The sequence below is a fragment of the Nipponia nippon genome, unplaced genomic scaffold (assembly GCF_047370975.1).
Source record: "Nipponia nippon isolate SJK-2023a ecotype South Korea unplaced genomic scaffold, ASM4737097v1 scaffold_14, whole genome shotgun sequence".
NCBI classification, from domain to species: Eukaryota; Metazoa; Chordata; class Aves; order Pelecaniformes; family Threskiornithidae; genus Nipponia; species Nipponia nippon.
The window spans coordinates 2,084,784-2,106,920 of record NW_028262330.1 but is presented as its reverse complement, the minus strand read 5'-3'; the positions used below and the strand labels follow the sequence as shown (position 1 = coordinate 2,106,920).

The window sequence follows — 22,137 nt, the reverse complement described above, 5'->3', positions numbered from 1 at the left end:
GCTCACCTCCTCTTTTGTGGCAGGAAGAGCACTTGCAGCTGATGAAAGGCTGGAAAGATCCCTGTGGGACAGCTTAAGAGCACCTAGGTTTGCCATATAGAAAGGTTTACTTCAGGGCATTTGAAAAATGCCTCATTAGCAGTTGATGACTTAGCAGGGCAGCTCTTGTTGCGAATACCTACAGCTGCCCCATGCCAGGAGCTCAGGGTGGCTCTTCTCCCCCATCCCTTTCATTCCTTGGTTCCAAGCGCTGTCCCTTGCTGCTCACCGGCAGCAGGGTATCGGAGTCACCGCAGGCAGCCTCTCACTCACGTTATTACCGTGTTTGTTTACCAGGCTGGCTCTTCCTGCTTTGCCGAATACTCCATGTTTTAAGTGTCAGGATGGGTGTTTAAGAATCCCTGCCCTTCCTGCTGTTCTTCCTCCCCAGCCCGGCCACACTCTGCACTTGTTCTTTCTCACCTGCTACAGCCACCGTCCTTTGTGGCTGCCCTTACCCTGACCGATACTACGGCAAAAGAGGAACTCTTGTGTAAAGACTGGAGCAAGTGTGCAAGTGTTTCAGGAACCTTTTTGATTACCTCTGGATTTGCTGCCTTTTTCTGCTCACTGCCTGCTGTGATGTGGCCGTTTCTCTCTCCAGGCAGTGTGTGTTGGCAGATGTTGGCATTAAGTGCAGCTTTCCTCTCATTTCTTCTGTAGCTCTTGATGTATCCATTGCAGCCAGCTCGGTGTCTAAGCAGACTTTGCTTTTCAAAGTCCCTCTTATTATTGCTGCCTTTCATTCTGTGTCTTTTATTTATCTGTCTGCTTTCCCCGTGCTGGAGAGGATGAGTGTTTTTGTGGGTGCTTTGCTATGCCCCAAACAGCCAGCAGTCAGCGGAGAGAGAGAAAACTTATTGTGTGCCTTGCTCCGTGTCGCTCGCGGGCACTCCCGTGGTGCAGTAGCCTGTCTGTTGCCAGCTACGCTGCCTGCCATCTTCTCCTCTGGGAGTCTTTGAGAGACTCCTATGTTTAGTCCTGTGCTGATGTTACCTGGGCTGCTTCCAAGAACAACACAGAACTGCTTCCTCTATTCCTAAAACTGACACGGAATGAAAACTACAGCAGGATTATTTTTAGTTCTGTAAAAGTGCAGCTAAAGCAGCATTGCTAGACTCTGCCCGGCCAGAATTTGCTGTTTCAAATTGCCCCTGCCAGGCAGGGAGCGTGTGTATGTGGTAGATGGTAGTTTAAAGAGCATCTATCTGCTATTCCTTCACGCTTACATTACAGTTTTGGATTGGACCATCAATGCAAATGAGTCTGAAGTCCAAGATTAGTTTCCAGTAAATGTTCATCACGAAACCACTCAGTTAAGAAACAGGAAGAAAAGTGCAGATCATGGCTAAGCTGCACTTGCAGAGCTGGGCGCGTGCACGCAGCTCCTGAAGAGCAGAGCTGCTGCAGTTTGAGACCACGGTGGATTTGGCAGGGCTGGGAAGGGCTCGTGACTGCACTAGCAGGGAGAGCTGCAGCTCCTGCCGGAGCTGGGTTTGCTGGGCTGTGTGTCACACTGGTGGGGACTGGAGGGGGACGCTCCCTGCTTGCTTTGTGTTCAGTACTTCTGTGCTTTGTAAGTGGTATGATGCACCTGAGCATTTCTAATGTGCAGGATATCCCATGCGCTGCACACCCTCAGGGTGTTTGTATTAAAACGTTAAATGCAGATGAGAACTCTGATTGACCAGTACCATGATGTCTGCTGTACCATGATATCTCATGGCCACCTGCCTGCTTTTCCTTGTTGGTTCACTTTCAGTGAGCTGGTACCTGGCAGCAGTCTCTGTGATTTGAAAGGAAGGTAAGTGCTTGTGTTCTTGCCCCAGAAATGCAAGTGTTTAACCCACTTTCTTGTTATCAGCATCAGATCGCTCTTGGTTTGCATCCTTTCAGGCTGCTGCCTCTTTGCTGAGGAGTGAGGGAGCAGTGGTCTGGACTCTGTGCTTCCATAGCCCTGTATGTTCGCACAATTCAGCCCTTAAATCTCCAGTGCTTTCTTTTGTAAAAGGAGGAGTTGATGCTGGAGTCGTGTCACTGCCTGAACTGATGCATTGCCTAGCACTTGAATCTGCGGGTTTCTGTGTCAAAGTAGCCACAGAGGCAGGATTTGTAAGCGAAAATTTGTAACGAGCAGATATTAGATATTATCAGAATTGCAGATATTCTACTACTTAGTTGTTATTACTGTTAGAAGAATCCATCCTGTAACATTAAAATTCTACCTTAACTGTGTTCTGTTGTCTCTACAAGCTGATACCCGTTCAAGCCTGCATAACCTCAGAGCTGAGCAGCCTCCTTTTGTACTGACCCCAGCCTCTGCTGATTAGAATCTTGTTTCGCAGAAATGACTTGGTATTGTGCTTTGATAAAGTATTTATCCAGCACAGTCACGACCCGTTTGTTTACCTGATATTATCTAGGTGCTCTAATTCCAGCCAGCAGTCTAGAGTTCACAGGAGGGAAGGTGATTTCAGGAAAATGGAGAATCAGACTGGTGATGATGAGTGCAGGGCGCTCAGTCGGCCACCAGGAAAATGCCTAAAAAGAAAATAGGAAAGCACTAAGCAGTTTGTTTTTCTGGCACCTCAGGATGAGATGACCTCAAGTTTGGGCCTTACCACAAAGAAAGCCCTCACGATCCTGAGAGACCAGTTGTCAGCACTGCTGGAGGGGCATCAGAAGGAACGGAAAAAAGTGACTTCGTGGAAGGTGAGGCACTAAACAGCACAAGATTGGGCACTCAGTCTCCCCTTCTCAAAGTAAAGCTGAAGATTAAACAAAAGTTGGCTGCGTTCCCTCCCAGACTGCTGCTGCAGAGTGTCTGGGTGTAGAACTGCTAAAGTCCTTGGGACCAAAGCAAGGAATTACCCAAGGGTACCTTTCTCTTCGCACTTCTCTCCTGGATGCTGGAGCTCTACAGGAGCTTAGCTTCATCTGTGAAAGGATCTAAGGGCTTCAAGAGCCACTAATGGCAGCGTGCCTAGGGGTGTATATCAGGTGGAGAGAAAGAGCTGTGGAGCTCAACAGTCTCCCCTTGTCCACCATGTTGGTCTGGCGTGTGTGTTGAATACAAAGCGCTAGTGTTTATGCACATACTTAAATGTTAAACGTGTTCCTCGCTTGGTTAGTGACAATGGGGCAGCCTGGCACAGAAGCCTTTTCATTCTTCCAAGCAAGAGTAAAGCAGAGAGCGTTCACCCCGACCCGCCAGCTGAGCAACCGTTAGTGCTGTAGCATTCGCATACCTGATCTGGGATGCTGTGTATCATTTTCAGGGGTTTTACAAAGTTGTGCTCACCCTGGAGTGTCAACTGCTGCCTTCACCCTTTCTCACTCTGCTTTTTCAAACGTCTGACTCTGTATTTCATGAATGCTGCCTGCTGCTCTCCTTTTGTAGGAGGTGTGGAGGAGCAGTTTTCTGTACCATGGTAACCGTTGCTCCTGTTTCCACTGGCCTGGTGCATCTCTGATGCTTCTGGCAGTGCTGTTGCTGCTGTGCTGCTATGGGAGCCAGCCACAGGGGAGGTAAGCAAAACATCCTATGCTGGTTAGCAGAAGCAAGGTGGTAGTTTTATATTGTCTTGACACTGTGTGTGGCTGACATAACGGTGTTGTCCCTCATTCTGTCTAGACATCTAGACACTAGCGTACTCATACTGGGAATTCTGTCCCTTTCGCAAAACTTCAGCCAACTTAACTCTGCTTTTAATAGACCCATAGAATGCCCTATGGAGAGATTGAGATTTTTTTTCCTACAGCATTGCTAGATCTTGAAAAAGCCTAAGGCATTATCACGGTTAGGAAGGATTTTGAAACTGGAGAAGTTAGTGGCTCATGGGAGAAGTTACTGTGCTGTCCCATGCACCATAGCATGCCTTGACCATATTTGTAAGAGTATTTTTTAATTGGGACAAGTCCTTTCAGACTTCTCTGGTGGTGTTATTCTAAAGAAGAAGTGTGATCATAGCTCGCCTGCTTTTCTTTTTTAGCCATAAGTCTGTGGGATGTAGGAATAAACAACCGAGCAGGTGCGCATTTATCTCTGTGGGTGGCTGGCAGCGTATTCTGCTCATTTACTCAAACCTTATCTGCTTTCTGCTTTCTTCTGTTTTGCTGTGCAAAGCCAAGGTGCTGAGATAGTTAATGCACTGGCACTCTTCCTCCTTCTCCTCTTGGATCTCTTCATGATCGGGCGTCAAGAGAGGCTGAAGTGCAGAGAGGTGGAGAGGAGACTTCAGACAATCATTGATAAGATAAACGGTGAGGTCTCATTCATCTGTCTATTTGCATTTGTGTTTTCCTCCCATTGGATTTTTCTCCAAACCTGATCACATACATTACTAATTGAGCTTACTAGCCTTCCCCGATGTTACACAGAAACAGGCTGCGAGAATTGTGTCCTACTCATGCCTGTCCTGTAGAAGAGTTATTTTGAGCTGTCATGTGGCCATGTGTTTCCAATCTGTGTGTTATCAGGTAGGCGTCTGTTATGTCTGTGCTTCGGAGTAATTCGAATCCTCAGTATCTTACAAAAATATCTGCCTTGCAGCAGATGATGAGAGAAGAATACGTGGGGTTGTACCACAACATAGAACAGAAGGAAATAAATTGCTGTGCATGAGCATCTTCTCAACGGGGGCTTTTGAACCTGAGGAGGCAGTTCATTTCAGTGCGGCAGTTTTAAGGACAGCCTTTAGCTTTTCCATTGTACAAGTATGTATTTAAGGTTATAAAATGACTATGTTTAGTTTTTAATACTGGGTGGAGAGAGAGGGGAAAAGCCATCAAGGAGAAAGAGAGAGATGATAAAAGATCATGGGAATGGACGCAGCTTAGCACTGGAGGACCTATAGCCATTACAGGATGTAAATCGATGTATGATTGGCCCCTCCAGAATTGTTACCACTTAATTTGTTCACACTTCGTCCTTTCAGATACGCTTGGCAAAGAGGTGAAATGGCCAGACTCCATGTACCCTGACCTTCACATGCCTTATGCCCCATCCTGGTCCCTTCACTGGGCCTACAGGGATGGTCACCTTGTCAACCTGCCTGTCAGCCTGCTCGTAGAAGGAGATGTCATTGCTTTGAGGCCAGGCCAGGAGTCATTTGCTTCTCTGAGAGGGATTAAGGTAACTTGCTTGTCTTGTTTCCCTGGCCTGTAACAAGACATTTCCCAGGATTTTCCTGCTAATACTCTAATTCCCAGTGTACAGATTATTGGAGTGTTTGATTTCTTCTGACCTTGAAAATAGTTTGAAATTCCAGTTCAGTCAAGGACGGTGCTTTGTTAGACAGGCTGCGTCTTCTCTATGAGCTCCCAAACCCTATGGACAGGAGACACTAATGTGATCCCAAAGCACAGTATTTCCATCTCTTCCAGGTCAAGAGGGAATTGTAATGGGCTGCTAAATATAAGTGGAGTGAATCTATCCAGTAGGATGATATGACATACAAACCCCCTACTTCATCCTGGTTTTTATGTGGAGAAATAAAGCTTGTCTGCTGTGACCTTCTCCTTACTACTGATTTATTATAAAAGAAGATAATATAAAATACTTGGGGTAGAAGTCAATTAACAAATCATTTACAAGATCTATGCAAAGATTTTGCTGCTTAAGAAGATTGGAACAAGTTTAAAGCTTGAAATGTACCTGTGTTGGTTTTTATTGTAACTTTCATTCCAAATGCCAGTTTTCATGAAATAACCAGATGTGCTTGAACACAAGCTTTTCATTTTGCTTCAAGTTTGAAGCAAAAGTTTAGCTAATGAATTTTTGAGAGCTGAGACAGGGAATTGTAACAGAAACGTATTGTGTCCCTTGCAGTGGGAGGGATCCTGCTGCACTAAACCTCCAGTCTCTCGCAGCAGGATTCCACCGAGGCCCCGACTGTGCAGCCTTCGGGCTCTCTGACTTTTTTCCTAGGATGATGAGCACATAGTTCTGGAGCCAGGAGATCTGTTTCCACCTTTCTCACCTCCACCCTCCCCAAGGGGAGAAGTGAAGAAGGGACCTCAGAACCCTCAGCTGTATCGTCTCTTCCGTGTCTTGAAGACCCCAATAATTGATAATGTCAGGTGGGTTAAATACAGTGCACAGTGCCTGCACAGCTTGTCTGTGTCCTTGTTGCTGCCTTGTGTCCGCAAAGAATGAGACTTATCAGTCCAGGCCAGGAATTTTCAAATATGCTGAGCTGTGTTTTCTTTATTACCTGGGAATGCTCTGTCTCTTACTGTCTGTCTTCAGTTGTCCTCCTTAACTGGTAGATGAGGCTAATATATAAAACCACATATATGCTAAATATTACTGTTCAGCTCATTACTTTCCAACTGAATTTGAACGATGCAGGGAGGGCACAGATTTCATGCATTTGATGTAACCAGCGATATGACACCCTTTGGTCAGCTGGAGGTACAGATATCTGAATGTCCTGTTGGAGTTTCAGTACACATTGGGGCGATGGAGCCTTTCTGTTAAGCGGGCGAGGAGACCTGGGGAGTTTGCTCAACAGCACAGCAAATTTACCATGGCGAGTGCAACGCTGTTATTGTAGAACTTGGCTTCTCTTTGAAGGTCATCCCTCACAGCATAGGGTGAACACAGTGTTCTAATCAAGTATCCTAGGAGGTTTATATCTGAGGAGGGTGCAGGGTTACGGTCTTGGTTGCTGAAATCTCAAGCTCTTTTCCATTTTTTAGGTGGTGTCTGGAAATGGCTTTGTCACGTCCTGTGACAGCCCTGGATAATGAGAGATTCACTGTACAGTCGGTGATGCTGAAATATGCTGTCCCCATTGTACTGGTAGGTCTCATTTCAAGCCTTTGTTGTTGAATATAGCCATGTTTTTGTCAATAAAAGTGAAGAATTTGCAGCCATCAACAGGAAATTGTGGCCAGGCCCTAACTCATACAGCTGACTCTTTATGTACCTTGGGTAGTTCAGAGAAGCAAAGATGCTGAGCCATCTAGCCATGAGAGTGGAGGGAGGAACTGCAGCAGCAGACCAAGTATATCTTCCAGCCTTTCCCAGGGCTGAGAATGTTACAAAGCAGTGAAAACTCCTTCCCTGCAAGTACTAGTAGTTAGCTGACACCGTCATCTCTGTTTGAATTGCAGGCTGGCTTCCTGATCACCAATGCTGTACGCTTCATTTTCAAAGCTCCTGGAATTGCTTCTTGGCAGTACACTCTTCTTCAGCTACAGGTAAAGGAGAGCTTTGAGCTCCACTACACCTCCTCCCCAGAGCACCGCTGAGACCGATTCCCTCCCTCAGCGACCTCCTTCGTCCTATGCCAGCATCCTATGCACGCCCTTGTGCACGCTGGATCCAGCAGCTCTCAGTGGAGCAGGACAACAGCCCTACCCTGGCCATTCCTCCTAGACTGCCCTTTACATTGTTTGCTCTCTCTCGTTCGCCTTGTATGTATATATGTCTGTGTGTGTGTGTATATATATATATATATGGTATCCTTTACCTTTAAACTTGTAAGAGTTTATGCCAAATTCAGCAAGAAAACCAGCTGCAAGTTGGTGTGATTTATTCATGGCCTCCTTCATTACAACCCCCTCAGAGGGTGTGTGTCTCCCCTCCTGTGCTTCTCCCTGTGTTGTACTGCTTCCAGTGCAAGCAGGCTCCTCCCCTCCTGCCGCTGCCTTTTACCTGTCCTCTCACTGTGGTGGAGAAGATGTCATCTGAGAGGTCTGACTTCTTGTTGTCTCTGTGCTTGCTGGTGATTACAGTTTTTTTTTCAGGTGAACGGTGTCCTACCCATCCTTCCATTGCTCTTTCCTGTCCTGTGGATTCTTGCTACAGCCTTTGGAGAAGCCAGAGTCTTGGCCCAGATGAGCAAGGCCTCATCCACCTCACTGGTAGGTATCTCTTCACATCAAACCATTGCAGAGAAAAGGGCGGGAGACGAGAAGGGCTCTGTGAAGTGAGCACAGTGAATTCAGCAGATGTGTCCACAGAATTGTAAAAGCTTGTTGGATCTTTGGTTGTCCCAGCTATGCCCTCTCCCTGGAGCAGTGTGACGTCTTCTTGAACAGATGTTTTAATTTTTTCAATGTGTGTACAGATATCCCAAGGCGTTAGGAAGCTCCAGTGATTCCATAAATCTCTTCAGGGCACGTGCTTTGTATCAGCTAAATAAAATCTGTCAGAGGGGCTAACGTGGAGATAAATGCCCTGTGGTGGCTATAACTTGGGAACGTTCAGCGACTGAGAAGGAACGGGATACGTGAGGTCCTCTGCAATCCCCTGGTTTAACACGTGGGCTGAACAGCCCTTTCTTGAGGCTCTGGGGCTTCGCTTGCAGGCATGGCCTTTGCAATGGATCAGGGAGCAAGAGGAATTTCTGGTGGTTGTGCTGGTTTGGGGAGTGGAGTTTGGTAGTTTGATGGGTGTGTGATCCTGAACTGGATGCGCTGATGGGTGTCTCTTGTTCTCTCCTGGTGGCAGTGTTGGTGAGGTGCGCTGTGCTATGTTTGTCTTCTGTGCTGACTTCTGTTATGCCTGTACTCGGACAGAGTTTCTCTCTCCTTCTTGTCCTCCCTTGGCCTCTGTGGCCCTGGGTCTGTGTTTTCTGTTCTTTTCCCTACAGGTGGTATGTGACTAAGCTGCCTGTGTCCTGGGAGGGAGGACACGTTACCTCCCTCAGTGGTGTTTGCACCTTTACCATCTCTTTTCGGTGTTTTCTCCACTTTACCTTTCCTGCGCATTCTCAGCATCACTTGGTTTCTGTCTTTGGAACCTTCCTCTTTCCCTTCACACCTTGCTATTTGACTGGGAAAAGGCAGAGCTCCTTGGCTTCCCTGCTTCATCATTCTCAACACACCCATTTTCCCTGTCACTCATACTTGCACCTTCCTTCTGTTCTTTCCTGTCTTCTCCTTTTTCTTGTCCAGGCAACTCACTCTGTCCAGCCAGCTCTTTCTGTGACATCTCAAACATGACCCTCCATCCTTGCCGCTGCAGAACAACCGTTGTGATGTGCCTTGGTCATTCTCCCCCTTGACTAGGGCAGTCTTCTCTTGGCCTCTCTATTTCACTCCTTCCTTCTCTCTACTCTGTTCAAAATGTAGCAGGTAAGACCCAATCCCTCTCCAATCACTTGGCCTGCGTGATGCTCTTCACCTTCTGCCCCCTCCCATCGTGTTCAAGCTGTTTGATTCCCAGTTTTTCAAGGCCATAGGGGACCCTGTGACTGGTTAGTCAGCCGTCCTGCAGGACACAAACCAGTGCCACCCCAAACGAGCCCCTGCCTCAAGCTGCGTCACTACAGTTGGATTACAGCAGCATTCCTTTTAGAAAGGAATTTGATGTTGGTTTGAAAACATTTGTACTGCCTTTGATAGGTTGTTTCAGTAATTATTTACCTTCACTGCTAAAAATGGGCATTCTATGTTAGTGGGAATTTTTGTAGGATCTGATTTCCAGCCCTTGGAATATTTACATCCTTTGTCTCCTAGATTTAAGAGCACATCAATCAAATTTCTGGTCTGTTGCAGGTACTCACATTCCCTTTTGCCATCTCTTTGGTTAAGTAAATAGTTTAAGCACCCTGAGTCACTATAAGCATGTTTTCCAACCCTCTAAACTTTCTCTTGGATTTCCTCTTAGCTTTCTTCAATGCTTCAGGATCACTGTAGAATTATGAATCTCCAAATCCCACAAAATATTCCAGTAACAGTTGTGCTTGTGCTAAATTTCAGAATAATTTGGACTTTCTGCTCTATGTTCCCTTGTTAGTGCAACAAAGGATCATATTAGATCTTTTAGCCACTGCTTTAAATGGCCGGGCTTTGTTCAGCTGATAATCTACAGAGTTACTGCTTTCTAAGACAGAGTCCTCATCCTGTAAGTCCAGCCTTCATTTTTGCTCCTAGGTATGCAGCCTGACTTTTGTGCCTGTTGGTGTGCATGTGTTTGCTTATTTACCAAGCAATCCATATTGTGCTGTAACGGCGGTCTGTTCTCTTTATTGTTGGACCCTGCCCCAAACTTTGTATAGTTTACAGACTCAGTAATCTTTTTTTAGTTTCCTTTGAGGCTGTTAACAAAATACCGAGAATTTGTCCCTGCTTGAGCTAGTAACACATCCTATTGCAAGTAATTCCTCAGTTTCTGTTCCATTTGGAAATAGTCCAGTATATTTAATGTGGGCCCTATTTCTCTGGTATTACTCTGGTTTTTGTTAGAAAACCAGTAAAGCATTTCGTATCAGGCCAAAGTACCAAGTGGTCTACATCAAAAGCATTACTTTTATCAGTCAAATTTGTGATTTTGTCAAAAAAGGTATCACAATAGTCCGATGAGATTTATTACTCATATACTTGTGGTGTTTGGCTCTGGTTGTATTATTCCACTTCTTTTCTTTTAATTGGGTCTCATATTAGCTGCTCTGTTATTTGGTCTGAAACCAAAGTCTCTGTGGGGTCCTGTGGTAACTTGGTTTGTTCTCCTTATCCTTTTTAGGCACTGGCACCACATTCGCTTTCTTCCATTGCACTGGGACTTAATCCATGCTTCAAGCCTTGTGCAAAATCAGCAGTAACAGTCAGAAAGTTGTCCAGACCTGCTAATTTAAACGTATTTACTTTCAGTAGCTGGTGTTAGAATGGAAAATATTTCATAGTTATCATATGGTATGATTATATCACTGAATAAGGAATAGCAATATTTATTTAACACGTCTGCCTTGCCTGCAATATCATTTGCAATTTCACTGTCTTCAACAAGCAGTGGACTGGTTTTAATTACCTACTGGTATACTTTTTCTTGTTTTTATGTTAATTTTTACTTCTATTTTTATTTTCACTCAAAACTGGACTTTTTTATTTTTACTATGGGATTGTTGCCTTTTAAAATTTTATTAAAATATTGTTAAACAGTTCCTAATTATCCTTCATAGTTCTCAGCTTAAATTATTCCTGACAAATTTGTCTTGGCTTTTTTCGGCTTTGTTAAACTGATCCTTTTTAAAGTGCCAGATATATGCATTATTATTTGGGGTGTCGTTTTATTGACATACAAATGTAATTGCCATATTCACTTATGAGTATACTTAAATTTAAACTGCTTTTCAAAATTACATCTCCTGTGGAATTCCTTTGTGCTGGATGCACACATTTTGAGTTAGTGGATTTCTCGGTGTAATTCCAAGAGCCCCGTGGCAGTGCCCTGCTATAATTTCTTTCCATTTCCTATCCACATCCCCTTCATATCGCCTCATTCCTCTGTGTCCGTTGTGTTCCAGGCACCTGCTCTTACAACCACTCTTCCAGCTCCCTTCTTTTAACTGACCCGTATAGCTTAAAAACAGATCACTCAATGCTGGCTCTTTCTGTCTAAAAATAACCATCAGAAAGAGCCTCCTCTGGGTCTAATTGCTATTATTCTCGCTGTAGACATTTAGGTAATGACTGTGTGTTCTGTGATGTACAGCACCAAGCACTTTGACTGTGCTTCACAAGTAGATAAAGACATAGTCCATGAAAGACTTAATTGCTTCGATGAATTATTGGTCTGCCTTGGTATAGCGATTCCCACGGAGCAGGACTCCTGCTGTCTTCTCTCTGAAGGCACAGTATTTAGGGCAGGACGTTCCTCATGACACATTTCTGAGCACAATTATAGTAACTGGTCTCTTCTCTTGCTGCAGCTTGCTAAGTTTTCAGAGGACACTCTCAGCAGCTACACAGAGATGGTATCTTCTCAGGTACTATTATTATGAATTGTTTTCTTCCATCTTCCCTGCAGAACTTCGTGATATCCTTTCCCTTCCTCTCTGATCTCCTGCTTGTTCCTAGACCCTTTTTACTTGTGTCAGTTGTCCATTGTCACTCCTTTGCTGCTTTAAGTTGCTATGCATGCAGGTTGCATGTCTTTCCCCTATACCTTCCCATGTAAATGCTGCTCTGCTGACCAGAGATTGAGGTGCCTTTGATACTGAGTCCAGTTGTGCTTTCCTGAATATTGCAAATGGTTTGAAATCAACTTTTTCTGTCCTGAAGAAAGTACCTCTTTCAAGTCCTTCTGTTCCAGGAGTAAAACAAACTTTTTATGGTGCGTGTCAGAAAGAAGGGAAGTATTTTGCTTGTACCAGAAAAACCTCCTTCTTCAAGCCAAAACTAAAGGACAGAGGGGATGTGGTCAGCACCAAGACCAGATGTGAAGAGGGGAGCATGGAATCATTAGCATTAGTTCAGGCTAAAAGTCTGATCCTGTTTCATAGGCTCCTTAACGAGCTTAAGCACGTTACTAGTGCTTCCAAAGCTGGGGCAAATAAACATTCAGAAGACCTTTTTCTGGGGGAGGAACTGCATCTGGCCACTCTATAAATTGCATCGCCCAGATTAAACAGGTGGGTAGAGGAAAGACACTTTTCTGTCTAATCTGGCATTAAGATTCCCCTGTCCATAAGGAGGCAGATGGACTCCAGGAGTAATTAAAAATCCCCAGACATTATAAGAATCAATTCATATCTCCTTGCTCCCAGCCACACAGAGGCGCGCACATGGATGCACACACACACACACTTTCTTTGCTGAATATTTTGTTGTCTTTCTATGCCAGTTCATCATTTAGCTGAGATGTTTTTCAGGTGTTAAATGGGAGTGATTTGAGCTGACCTTCCTCATCTGCTGCTTTCCTTTTGTATCTATGTAACATTTTTGCTTATGAGAAACTGGTTTAAGTAAGAGCTTTTTTTCTTCCTAGTGATAGCTCATGATTGTTTTGCATCTGAGCTTATGGCTGTACTAACCCTTAGGATCTAAGGAACTTGATCTCAGGGGCTTTGGGGGAAGTGCTCTGCAGTGACAGCATTCCAGAACAACAGCTAAAAAGCAGTAAAATATCACTGTAATGCAAACCTGGTTTTGCTGCCCTTAGGAGTGCACAGAGAAAAACATACAGCTCTGGTGCTTGGGTTGATTGCTGCCATCCAGACTCCCTCCGAAACATTTTTGTGTGGAAGATGAAGGGTGCCAACTTGATATTTTAATTTTGCAAAATATCCCCTTCTTTCAGTCTATTGCCCTGGTGATTACAATTCATTTGTAATGATGGAGTAGTCAGGGCACCTTGGCTTTATTTCCAACATTGTCACTGCCTCAGTAAGTAACCTCGGGCAAGTCACCTCACCACAGAGACTCCATTTACCCAATTTGCAGCATGGTGATTGTAAGCTTAAGGCCTCAAACTCTGTAATCCAAGGGGATGAGAGTTACTTCAGGGAAAAATACTAAGAGGTAACAACTGATTCACCCCAAATGAAATAACTTCAGAATTCCTTCCTGTGTTTTTGGGTAGACAAAGGTAGTTTCAGTGAATTCTCAATTCAACAATCAGACTGTCTGTTAGCATCCTCTGGAAGGGGGAAGAAATGCTTTTCCCTTGAGAACATCAGCACCGTATCAGTTAACAGGTTCCCATGGAGACCGGTGTTTATCTTGCAGTGTATCACTGTGTTGAACCTGAAAGCAGGTAATGTCATACTCCCTTTCTTCCTTCTCTCCCCTCGTCTTTCATTGAATGAGTCTTTAATTGGTTGATGTTCTCTGCTTCCCTCGGCAGGAAATGATACGCTGCATCTGGAACCACTTCCTCTGTGTTTTAAAAGGCAAATCCCCAACTCTGAGCTTCACATCCAGCTTGCTCCATAGTCTGGGATCTGTCACTGTAAGTATTGCTGGGTTGTCAGAAGGAGGAGCCCTACGTGGATGCTTCATTTGCATCCTTCATGTCGTCCTTCTCTGCGCATAGACTTAGCAATTAGTTGACTGTGCTGGAATTAGAAATCCTTCAGGCACCCGTCTTTGTAGATGAGTTTTTAACTGTCTTGTCTTGTCCAAGCAGTGCATCTACAGGCTAAAACAATGGTTAGAGATACTCTGTGGCATCTAGCAGGGTGTCTGTATTTCCAGCTTTGGTTCTGGTCCCATAACCCTCTTGACTCCTGTTCAAGAACCAGCTGGTTTGGGTCCTGATAAGGTACTAGCTGGTGAAACAGGCTCAGTAGTTGCTTCCTTCCCATGGTCTTCATGCCTAGTTTTGCAATATCCTGAGATAAAATTGGTGTTAAACAATCAGTCCTGCAAGAGCAAGGAATTCTCAGATTTCTTGGAGGATTATTAGGTGCGGTTTCTTAAGATGGAAGGTTGGTGAAGGAGAGACTTGTCTGTCCTCCCATGTGTTTATTAAACTTGCAATATCTACAACTATGCATGAACACCGAGACGTGTTTTCACTGAGATTTTATTTTCTTGGGGGTATTGTGGGATGTTTTAGGTGCTCTGCTGTGTGGACAAGCAGGGGATTCTTTCCTGGCCAAACCCCAGCCCAGAGACTGTTCTGTTCTTCAGTGGGAAGGTGGAACCACCTCATGATAGCCATGAAGATCTGACTGATGAGCTCTCTACACGGTCCTTCTGCCATCCTGAGATGGAAGACGAGGTGAGGGATATGTAATCCATAATGCAGTATGTTGGCTGTAATCATAGTTTGACTGACACGCACAACGTGATATTGTAGAGGGGGCCCTTTGCTTGTAGAGAGGTCCTGTGCTATAGTTCTTTGCTTAAAAGGTAAAGAAGTGGCAAGGATGAGATCTTCTTCTGCAGGAGTCCTAAAGCAGCATGTGAATCAGTAGTGGCTCATGTTCAACCACTCAATCACCACCGTTCATTTTGTTGGTCTCTTGCAGCCCCATGAAAGAGATGCTTTGCTCTCGGGCCCCCTGGCAGACGCGGTCCACATGACCAATGAGCAAGAGAGGAACTGGTCTAGTGACCCTCCAAAGGCTCCTGATGCCCATGGCCACCGAAAGCCAAACAGCAGAAGCAAGCACCCCTCTGGGTCCAATGTGAGCTTTAGCAAGGACACGGATGGTGGAGAGGAGGAACATACTCAGGTAAGACATACCGAAGGGGCACACAATTAGTCTTTTGTGGAGCTATAAGACAGACTTAAACCTGTAAAGTCTCCCCTTTTGGGAATTTAATTGGGAATTCCCTGCGGGATTCTAGGCAAGCTGTATTCATTGTAGCCAATTAGAATTTTCCTGTCTGTTGGACCAGGTTGTTGGTGACAGTGAGGTGTTGGCTTGCGAGGCTGAAGACTTTGTGTGTGACTACCACCTTGAGATGCTTAGCCTCTCCCAAGACCAGCAGAACCCCTCCTGCATCCAGTTTGATGACTCCAACTGGCAGATGCACTTGAATTCCCTCAAGCCTCTGGGCCTGAACGTGCTGCTCAATCTCTGCAATGCCAGTGTGACAGAGCGTCTGTGCCGTTTCTCTGACCACCTCTGCAACATTGCCCTCCAGGAGACTCACAATGCCGTGCTGCCTGTCCACGTGCCCTGGGGCCTCTGTGAGCTTGCCAGGCTAATAGGTAAGGATGAGTGGACACAGAGAAATCAGAGCTGTCAATAGACATTTAATCCTTAGAGAGCACAAGAAAAATATTTCCCCAGTCCTGGTTGCTGAGAAGGTGGAATTTATAGAGCTGACTCTGTTGTTGTTTGGTTGCCAAAAGAGTCTCTTAAAGAGGTTGCTTTTGGCAAGTTCTGATATTGTAGACACTATCAAAGGAACAAATGTCATCGAGGATATTTCCAGCCAGCCCTGGCTAGGCTTGGTATTCTTCTGGCTTGAGTCTGCCAATCTCATCAGGAGACAAAGAAGAGCTGCTAATGGACAGATAGCTGTGCTGTCTTTACAGTAATGCTTTATCAGAAGTTGGGGTATAAATGATGTGAGGTATCTCAGTTTGTTTTATAGATGGGAAAACCGAGGCATAGAGGAGGTAAGAGGTTAGAGGCAACACTAGGATTAAACTCTGGAAGCTCTTGAACTCACTTCTGTGCCTGTCCTTCAATGTCACAGTTTCTCCCTTCAGTGAACCGGAAGCATGAAAGCTGTAATTACTAATAACATCTAGTCCTTCTGAATGTTTTTCATCATAGATCTTGAGCCATCTTGGTGTAGGTGCACAGTGAGCACAGCTCACCTACCTGTTGCTGGGGAGATGTCAGAATGAGTGCAGGCAAAGTGGGTGGCACAGAAGCAGGAGAGAGGACCTTTCTTTTACTTTGGTTAGAGCCTAATTTTTCTCCTCCTTATGTTCACGTTTCAGGTTTCACACCAGGTGCTAAAGATCTTTTCAAGCAGGAGAACTATTTGGCCTTGTACCGCCTCCCAAGTGATGAGATGGTTAAGGAAACAATCCTGGGGAAGCTTTCATCAATCACCAAGAGGAGACCACCCCTGAGCCACATGATTAACCTGTTTGTGAAGGACACCACTACCAGTAAGGCTGCCCCTTTCTTTGGGCATCCACTTGGCATGGGAGGATCTTTTCCACAGAGAGCCTAGAACATCTCAGACTGGAATAGTCTGGAGCCCCTGGGGGGTGGTAGCCTTGTTCTGCCTGTGGCCAGTACAGATATGCTCAACAAACCTTAGTGGTCAGTGCTGTGGCATACTGAGGGGGGCAATTCTTCCCAGCTCTGGCTCACTCCAAAATCATAAATAATTTTTAAAAATTATCTTGGATAGCACATAGTAAACCTGTTTTCCGGGACCAAATGATGTTGCAGAGCAAGGTGGGGGTTTTACTGGGTTTTGAGTAGACTTCATTATGAAGTGAAGCTGATACTGCACAGGGTTGAATATTACTCTGGGTTTTAGCTAGTGATGCTCATCCTTCTGATAACCCAAATCATAAATCATTATCTTAGTGAGTTGTCTAGTATATTATATTGCATACTGTTTTCTATATTGCATACTAATAAGAAATCACAGAAATCCTGTGCAAGCTCATAGTGACCACGAATACAACCCCTGAAGCCATGCTGACTTCTCCACGCCTTCTACTCCTTCCTATCCTAATAGGAATGGGCTAGGATGGAAACGATGTACAGCTGGGCACTGTGAGGTCTTAAAGCACCTCAGCAAGATTTAACAGCTTGCCTCTCAGAGCTCTTAGTCTCTTCATAATACCTTAAATTGACTGAACTTGGCTCTCTGGAGTTGACATATGTTCAATATTGAATCTGAAATATGATTATTATACTGGCCAGAGATTTACCAGGTAAACCATCTTCTCTTGCCCAATTCTTCTTAAATTTGTATCTTAATCTGGGGAGGAGCTTTTTTGTTTGTCCTGATTGCTGCTATCTTGCCTTTGTGAGCAAGAATTTTTCTGATGTCGAGTTTCTTGGTGTAGGGAAAAACCTTTAATGTTGCCTCATTTCAACTCCTTATCCTCATTTTTAAACGGTTTAGTTTAGAGGCTGGAGCTCAGACGAATACATGTGTGACCTGGATTATGCTGTCTAGAGTAAATTCTAAGAGGAATTTTGCCAGCGGGGTTAGTTAACCATGGGAACACCTCGTACGTGATAGTCTCGTCCCTTGAAACTTTCTAAAACGTGTACAACTAGAAATAATGGATTATGCAGATAATATTGGGTGAAATCGAATGGCTCTGTTTATGCAGAAGAGTCAGACCAGATGATGACAACTAACCTCTCTTGATATATTAGTTGTGAATAAATCTTTGAATCCACCCACTCCCATGACACGCTGAAGTCAAAGGGAGATACATAATAAATTCTACAGCTGTAGCAGAAATAGGAGGTAGCTTATCTGTATGTTCCCTTGCTATTCCATTGAAATGCGTGTCTCGCCATCTGGCAGTGTTCATCCCAAATCCATAGTAACCACATGGAAATGAGGGGCTCACCGGCATCTTCAGCAGGGTGAAATGGCTTGATACCACCTCTGTCTTCCCTCGCTATAGCTGCACTGTTAGATTGCTTTTGCCCTGGCTCAGCTCTAGCGGCTTGGTTCTTCCTAACGAGTCCCCGCCGTCATGAGTGGCTAGTCATACGCCCTCTCCTATTCATTAGTTTTCTCCCTTGTGCCAGAGAAATCCTGGCCTCCAAGTTCACGATTTAGGAAGGGAAGAGGCTGAGCTCACTTCACTGGCAATGGCAGCTGAATGAACTCCTTCCAGTTTATAGCGCGTGCTGTCACTGCCATGCACCCCTCAGAAGGACTGTCGTGTGGGATGCTGCTGATGCTGAATGGGAAATGGATGGCAGTTGCTGTCAGGCACGAACGTCGGTATGTGTGTGCTTGTGGTCATCTGCAAGCTTGCTCTGTGTCCAGGGCATGGGTTTTGCATGAACTAATAAACATCTCTTGTTCCCTCTTTCCTAGCAAGGACTATCTGACCACAGGGGCAAGGTGGGAAGGATTAGGTGTTTATACAATAAAATTAAGCAGAGCTCTGCACAAGTACTTCTTTGTGTCTCTGAAACAGGCTCCTTCTTTCACACACAGCTCCTATTCGTCTCGGAGGTTTGTTATGCTGATAAACTTGGCATGTGATGACTATTTATAGCAGAAAGCAGAGAGCTGCTATGTTTTGGAAAATCCTCCGGTGTTCCTGAAGGTCCCTGCCTGGTTTGTGCAAGTGGATATTCTTGGCTCTTGATTTCACCAGCTAGCGTGAGCATTTGCAGTCAGCAACAATGCCTGCAAGAAGCCTTTGGGCTCGTTTTTCTTGGCAGTGATGTTTTTTTCATTAGATCAGCTTTGAAGCTGTTGGGGGCAAAGTCACAGAGCAGCTGGAGGAGGGAGCCTAGACAGTGAAGTCTACGTGCATGCCATGTTGATGTATCGGTGCTAACGAAAGGGAGCAGGAAGCGTGGAGGGGGAGGCAGCCCCACATCCTTTAACTTGTGTCCTGTGCCTGGGACCTGCATCAGACAAGTGACATCACGCACCTTTGGGAAACACTTTTTAACACCCCTGTGGACAAGAGGGAATGAAAGATTTTAAGTCTATATTAAAGAGTAAAGGAGTGGGGGGAAAAAAACAGAATAAGCTGTGCTGTCCATTGATTTTCAGTTCTTCCCTGATCACAACATGAGTTACTTTTTTAGAGTCTGTTAAGTTGAACTTTTGACCCATCCTGATTTAACATGTTTTCAGGACCCTTTGTGAAACAGGCTGCTGTCTAATGGGTCACGCTGTTAAATTATCTTCTGCTACTTGAATGGAAGGTATTCAAGAATAGCTTTTACCCTTTAGATCCACTCCTGGCCTAAAATTGAATGCACTTTCCAGTGTAGGCAGACTTTGATCCCCATAGGCTCATCACTGGTGCTTGTACTCTCATCAGCAGAGGCAGACAGGAATACCTTTTCTTGCTCTGTTGGATACAGGAGCAAGATATTATCCCACCTTCTGTAGGAGCTGGATTGTTACACGGTGTAAGGGGAGAATAGGAACTGACTCCGTGGCTCACATTTTATCACAGCCTTGTTTGAACTCACAAGACAAATAGCAGCTGAATACATGTCAGCCAGTCTTGAATAATTTCTCGATGGAGACTGAAGACTTTCAACAGAGGAAAGGGGATATCTGGAGCGCATCAGTTTGCAGGAACACTTGCTTCTAACAAATAAGGGAGCAGTTGGTATGATCTCCCTTTCCTGGGAGCAAGGGAGCCTGCTGTGTGATGCTGACTCATTGTTCTCCTACACTCCAGGCACTGAGCAGATGTTTTCTCATGGGACAGCAGACATCATCCTCGAGGCCTGCACAGACTTTTGGGACGGTACCGATATCTACCCCCTCTCTGGCTCTGACAGGTGGGCAGCTTTGTCATTTGGTGCATTCAGGAGCTGCAGATAAACTGCAGAAGGAACCTGGTCATTCTTTGTTAAAATTCCCTTTACCGATGCTTATAAGCTATTTAATAGAAGTTTCAAGTAGGTTATGAACATGAGCCGTCTCTGCTTATAATTAATTGTTATAATTACAGCAGTGTAAGAGATTAGGTAGCAACAAGCAATAGGTTGGACTCTAAGACTAGGCCACTTCTTACTGTATCTGTTGACATATTAGCCTCCTGTAAGTGGACTCTGACTGTACTATGTCGCAGGACCGTGAATTATAATCGGGTCATATGCTGGTGGCAGAGAATTTTTTCTGTTGTTCAAGACAAATGCCTTGTCTTACACAAAATGCAAAGTGATCGATTCTACCTGCTGTTACCAGCTTCAAAGCGGTTCGCCACAATGCATCACACCCTGCTAGTCCTGCTGCAATATCTGACAGCGGCTGTTGCATTTCAATCTATAGGCTAAATTTCTGTTCCTGTTAGCAGAGCAGACCAGTAATGTTTAGGTTCATTGAACAGCAGCACATTGTTCTTATAAGTCTGTTTATCCTCAGGTGTAAGAAAACTCCCACTGGTCCTTTTTGGAATATTTATCATCTTAAAAGCCAAAGAAAAATCCCACGTATAGTCTAATTTGTAACCTTTTTGAGTTCAACATAGAGAAGGAACTTTACGCTATTCCAGTGACTGAATTTTGACTAAACGGAGACTTCACATACAGTTCCTGGGACCCAAACTCTGAAAGGAGATAGGAGAAAAGTCTGTTACTCTAACTATCTCTGCCACAGATACTGTTGTCAGAGTTGTCAGTTCCTTCCTTGGTGTTTATCTCCCTACAGATAAATTCTCTCTGATGAATTAAGCTTCTGCTGTCATGCAGTGAACTTCCTTGGAGTCATCTGGCAGCCATACAGAGCATATTATATTAATAAGTGTATTCAAAGAGTACTGTCTTCATACTCGTCAATCTGTCTGACAAGCAAACAGAAACATTCACCACTGCCCCTGTTGGAATATGTGGGTTTTGTTGCCCTGTAGCGCCTGCAGCTTAGAGAATGCAGAAACAGTAAGGAAAGGCTTTTTCAGACTCTGACCACTCCTCATGGAATATGTTTTTCCGAATACCCAACTGGTGATTTCTACATTGAACTACAGTGTGCATTCTCAGAAACGTGGCACATTTCTGCTGACTTTGTCTGTTTTTTGTCTCTTCCACATAGGAAGAAGGTCTTAGATTTCTACCAGCGAGCCTGCCTCTCAGGATACTGTTCTGCCTTCGCATATAAGCCAATGCATTGTGCCTTGTCCTCTCAGCTCAACGGCAAGTGCATAGAACTGGTGCAGGTCCCTGGGCAGAGCGCTATCTTCACGTGCTGTGATCTCCCTGGGACGACCCCCATCAAACAGAGCAGTCGGAGGAATAGCTGGAGCTCAGATGGTATGTGTCTTCTGTGCTGTCTGTGACAAGGTCTGCTGCTGGGCCAGGTGCTTTCTTTCTGATCAGTCTAGAGCTGTAAGAACATTGTTATTCAGAGTAGCAGATGGAAATTGAGAACTAAGGGTTTCTGAAGTAGATGCATTTCCAGAGGAAGTAATGATGTAGCAGCTGGTAGGTATGTTTCTGGTTAAGTTATTGAAGCTTGCAGAGAAATTCTGCTTGTGGGAAGTCTGTTTCTTAAAGCAGGCAGCTGAGAGTCAAGACTTCTGGGTATTTCGATACTTGGTTTGCTATTTGTCTAATTTTATGGAAATCGCGTATGTTGGGTTTTTCAAAGGAATTAAATGTATGGTGGTATGCAACTATTCTCCTTTGATGGATTTTGTTGCTGTGCTGAAGGAACTGATTCCCACTAAGTGAATTGTACGTCTCCTCCAGAACAGCAACGGAAACTGAGAAATAAGCACATACTAATACATAGCCTCCAGGAGGCTCTTTTAGAAAACCAGTCTTAATCTCTTTCTGCCTTGGTCTCCCATTCTGTAAAATGTGAATAGTAGGGTTTCTGAGAGCTGGGAGGCAGTTGTGACTGAGTGTTTTCAAAACACTTTTCAGTCCCACCTGTGGCAAGCTTTGTAATTGTGTGAAGTGTTCTATTATTTTGTTCCTCATGCTGCTGCAGCTCCCGTTCACCAGAGGCTGATCTGCTGATGGTGAAGGAGCCCTGTCAAAGAGCCTTTGCAAGCTCTTTGGGAGCATCTGCAATGTCACTGGAAGGAACAGGATCCAGTTCCTTTGCATCAGCCCCTCATACTCTGATGCCGCTCTGCCTCAGCCAGACTCGCCTTGTTGTTTAAGCACAGTATGATGTGTTTAAAACGCACATGTGAACATTATGCAGCATATATCCTTTACCTTTCTGCCCCAGTTCCTTGTGACTGATCCCTGTCTTCTGTTT

At 44.8% G+C, this 22,137-nt stretch overlaps 1 protein-coding gene across 11 annotated transcripts in view; it reads left to right on the top strand.

The window, feature by feature from the left end:
* TMEM94 (transmembrane protein 94) overlaps positions 1 to 22,137 on the top strand; it is a 45,739-nt gene that overhangs the window by 9,601 nt on the left and 14,001 nt on the right. For 4 of the 11 annotated variants that reach the window (XR_015703234.1, XM_087750852.1, XM_087750855.1 and 1 more), the window contains exons 2-17: positions 2,632 to 2,751; positions 3,440 to 3,567; positions 4,166 to 4,302; positions 4,977 to 5,173; positions 5,969 to 6,120; positions 6,742 to 6,844; positions 7,159 to 7,245; positions 7,795 to 7,911; positions 11,703 to 11,759; positions 13,619 to 13,723; positions 14,333 to 14,497; positions 14,748 to 14,954; positions 15,121 to 15,436; positions 16,181 to 16,354; positions 19,607 to 19,709; positions 20,962 to 21,179. Coding sequence is in view for 10 of the 11 variants with exons in the window: in XM_087750852.1 (XP_087606978.1) it covers positions 2,632 to 2,751; positions 3,440 to 3,567; positions 4,166 to 4,302; positions 4,977 to 5,173; positions 5,969 to 6,120; positions 6,742 to 6,844; positions 7,159 to 7,245; positions 7,795 to 7,911; positions 11,703 to 11,759; positions 13,619 to 13,723; positions 14,333 to 14,497; positions 14,748 to 14,954; positions 15,121 to 15,436; positions 16,181 to 16,354; positions 19,607 to 19,709; positions 20,962 to 21,179 (2,386 nt within the window). In the remaining variant the exon portion in view is untranslated. Of the gene's footprint in view, positions 1 to 1,821; positions 1,844 to 2,631; positions 2,752 to 3,439; positions 3,568 to 4,165; positions 4,303 to 4,419; positions 4,519 to 4,591; positions 4,756 to 4,976; positions 5,174 to 5,968; positions 6,121 to 6,741; positions 6,845 to 7,158; positions 7,246 to 7,794; positions 7,912 to 11,702; positions 11,760 to 13,618; positions 13,724 to 14,332; positions 14,498 to 14,747; positions 14,955 to 15,120; positions 15,437 to 16,180; positions 16,355 to 19,606; positions 19,710 to 20,961; positions 21,180 to 22,137 lie in introns of those variants that run through there. The other 7 variants (XM_009474112.2, XM_087750854.1, XM_087750856.1 and 4 more) reach the window with 7 other exon arrangements.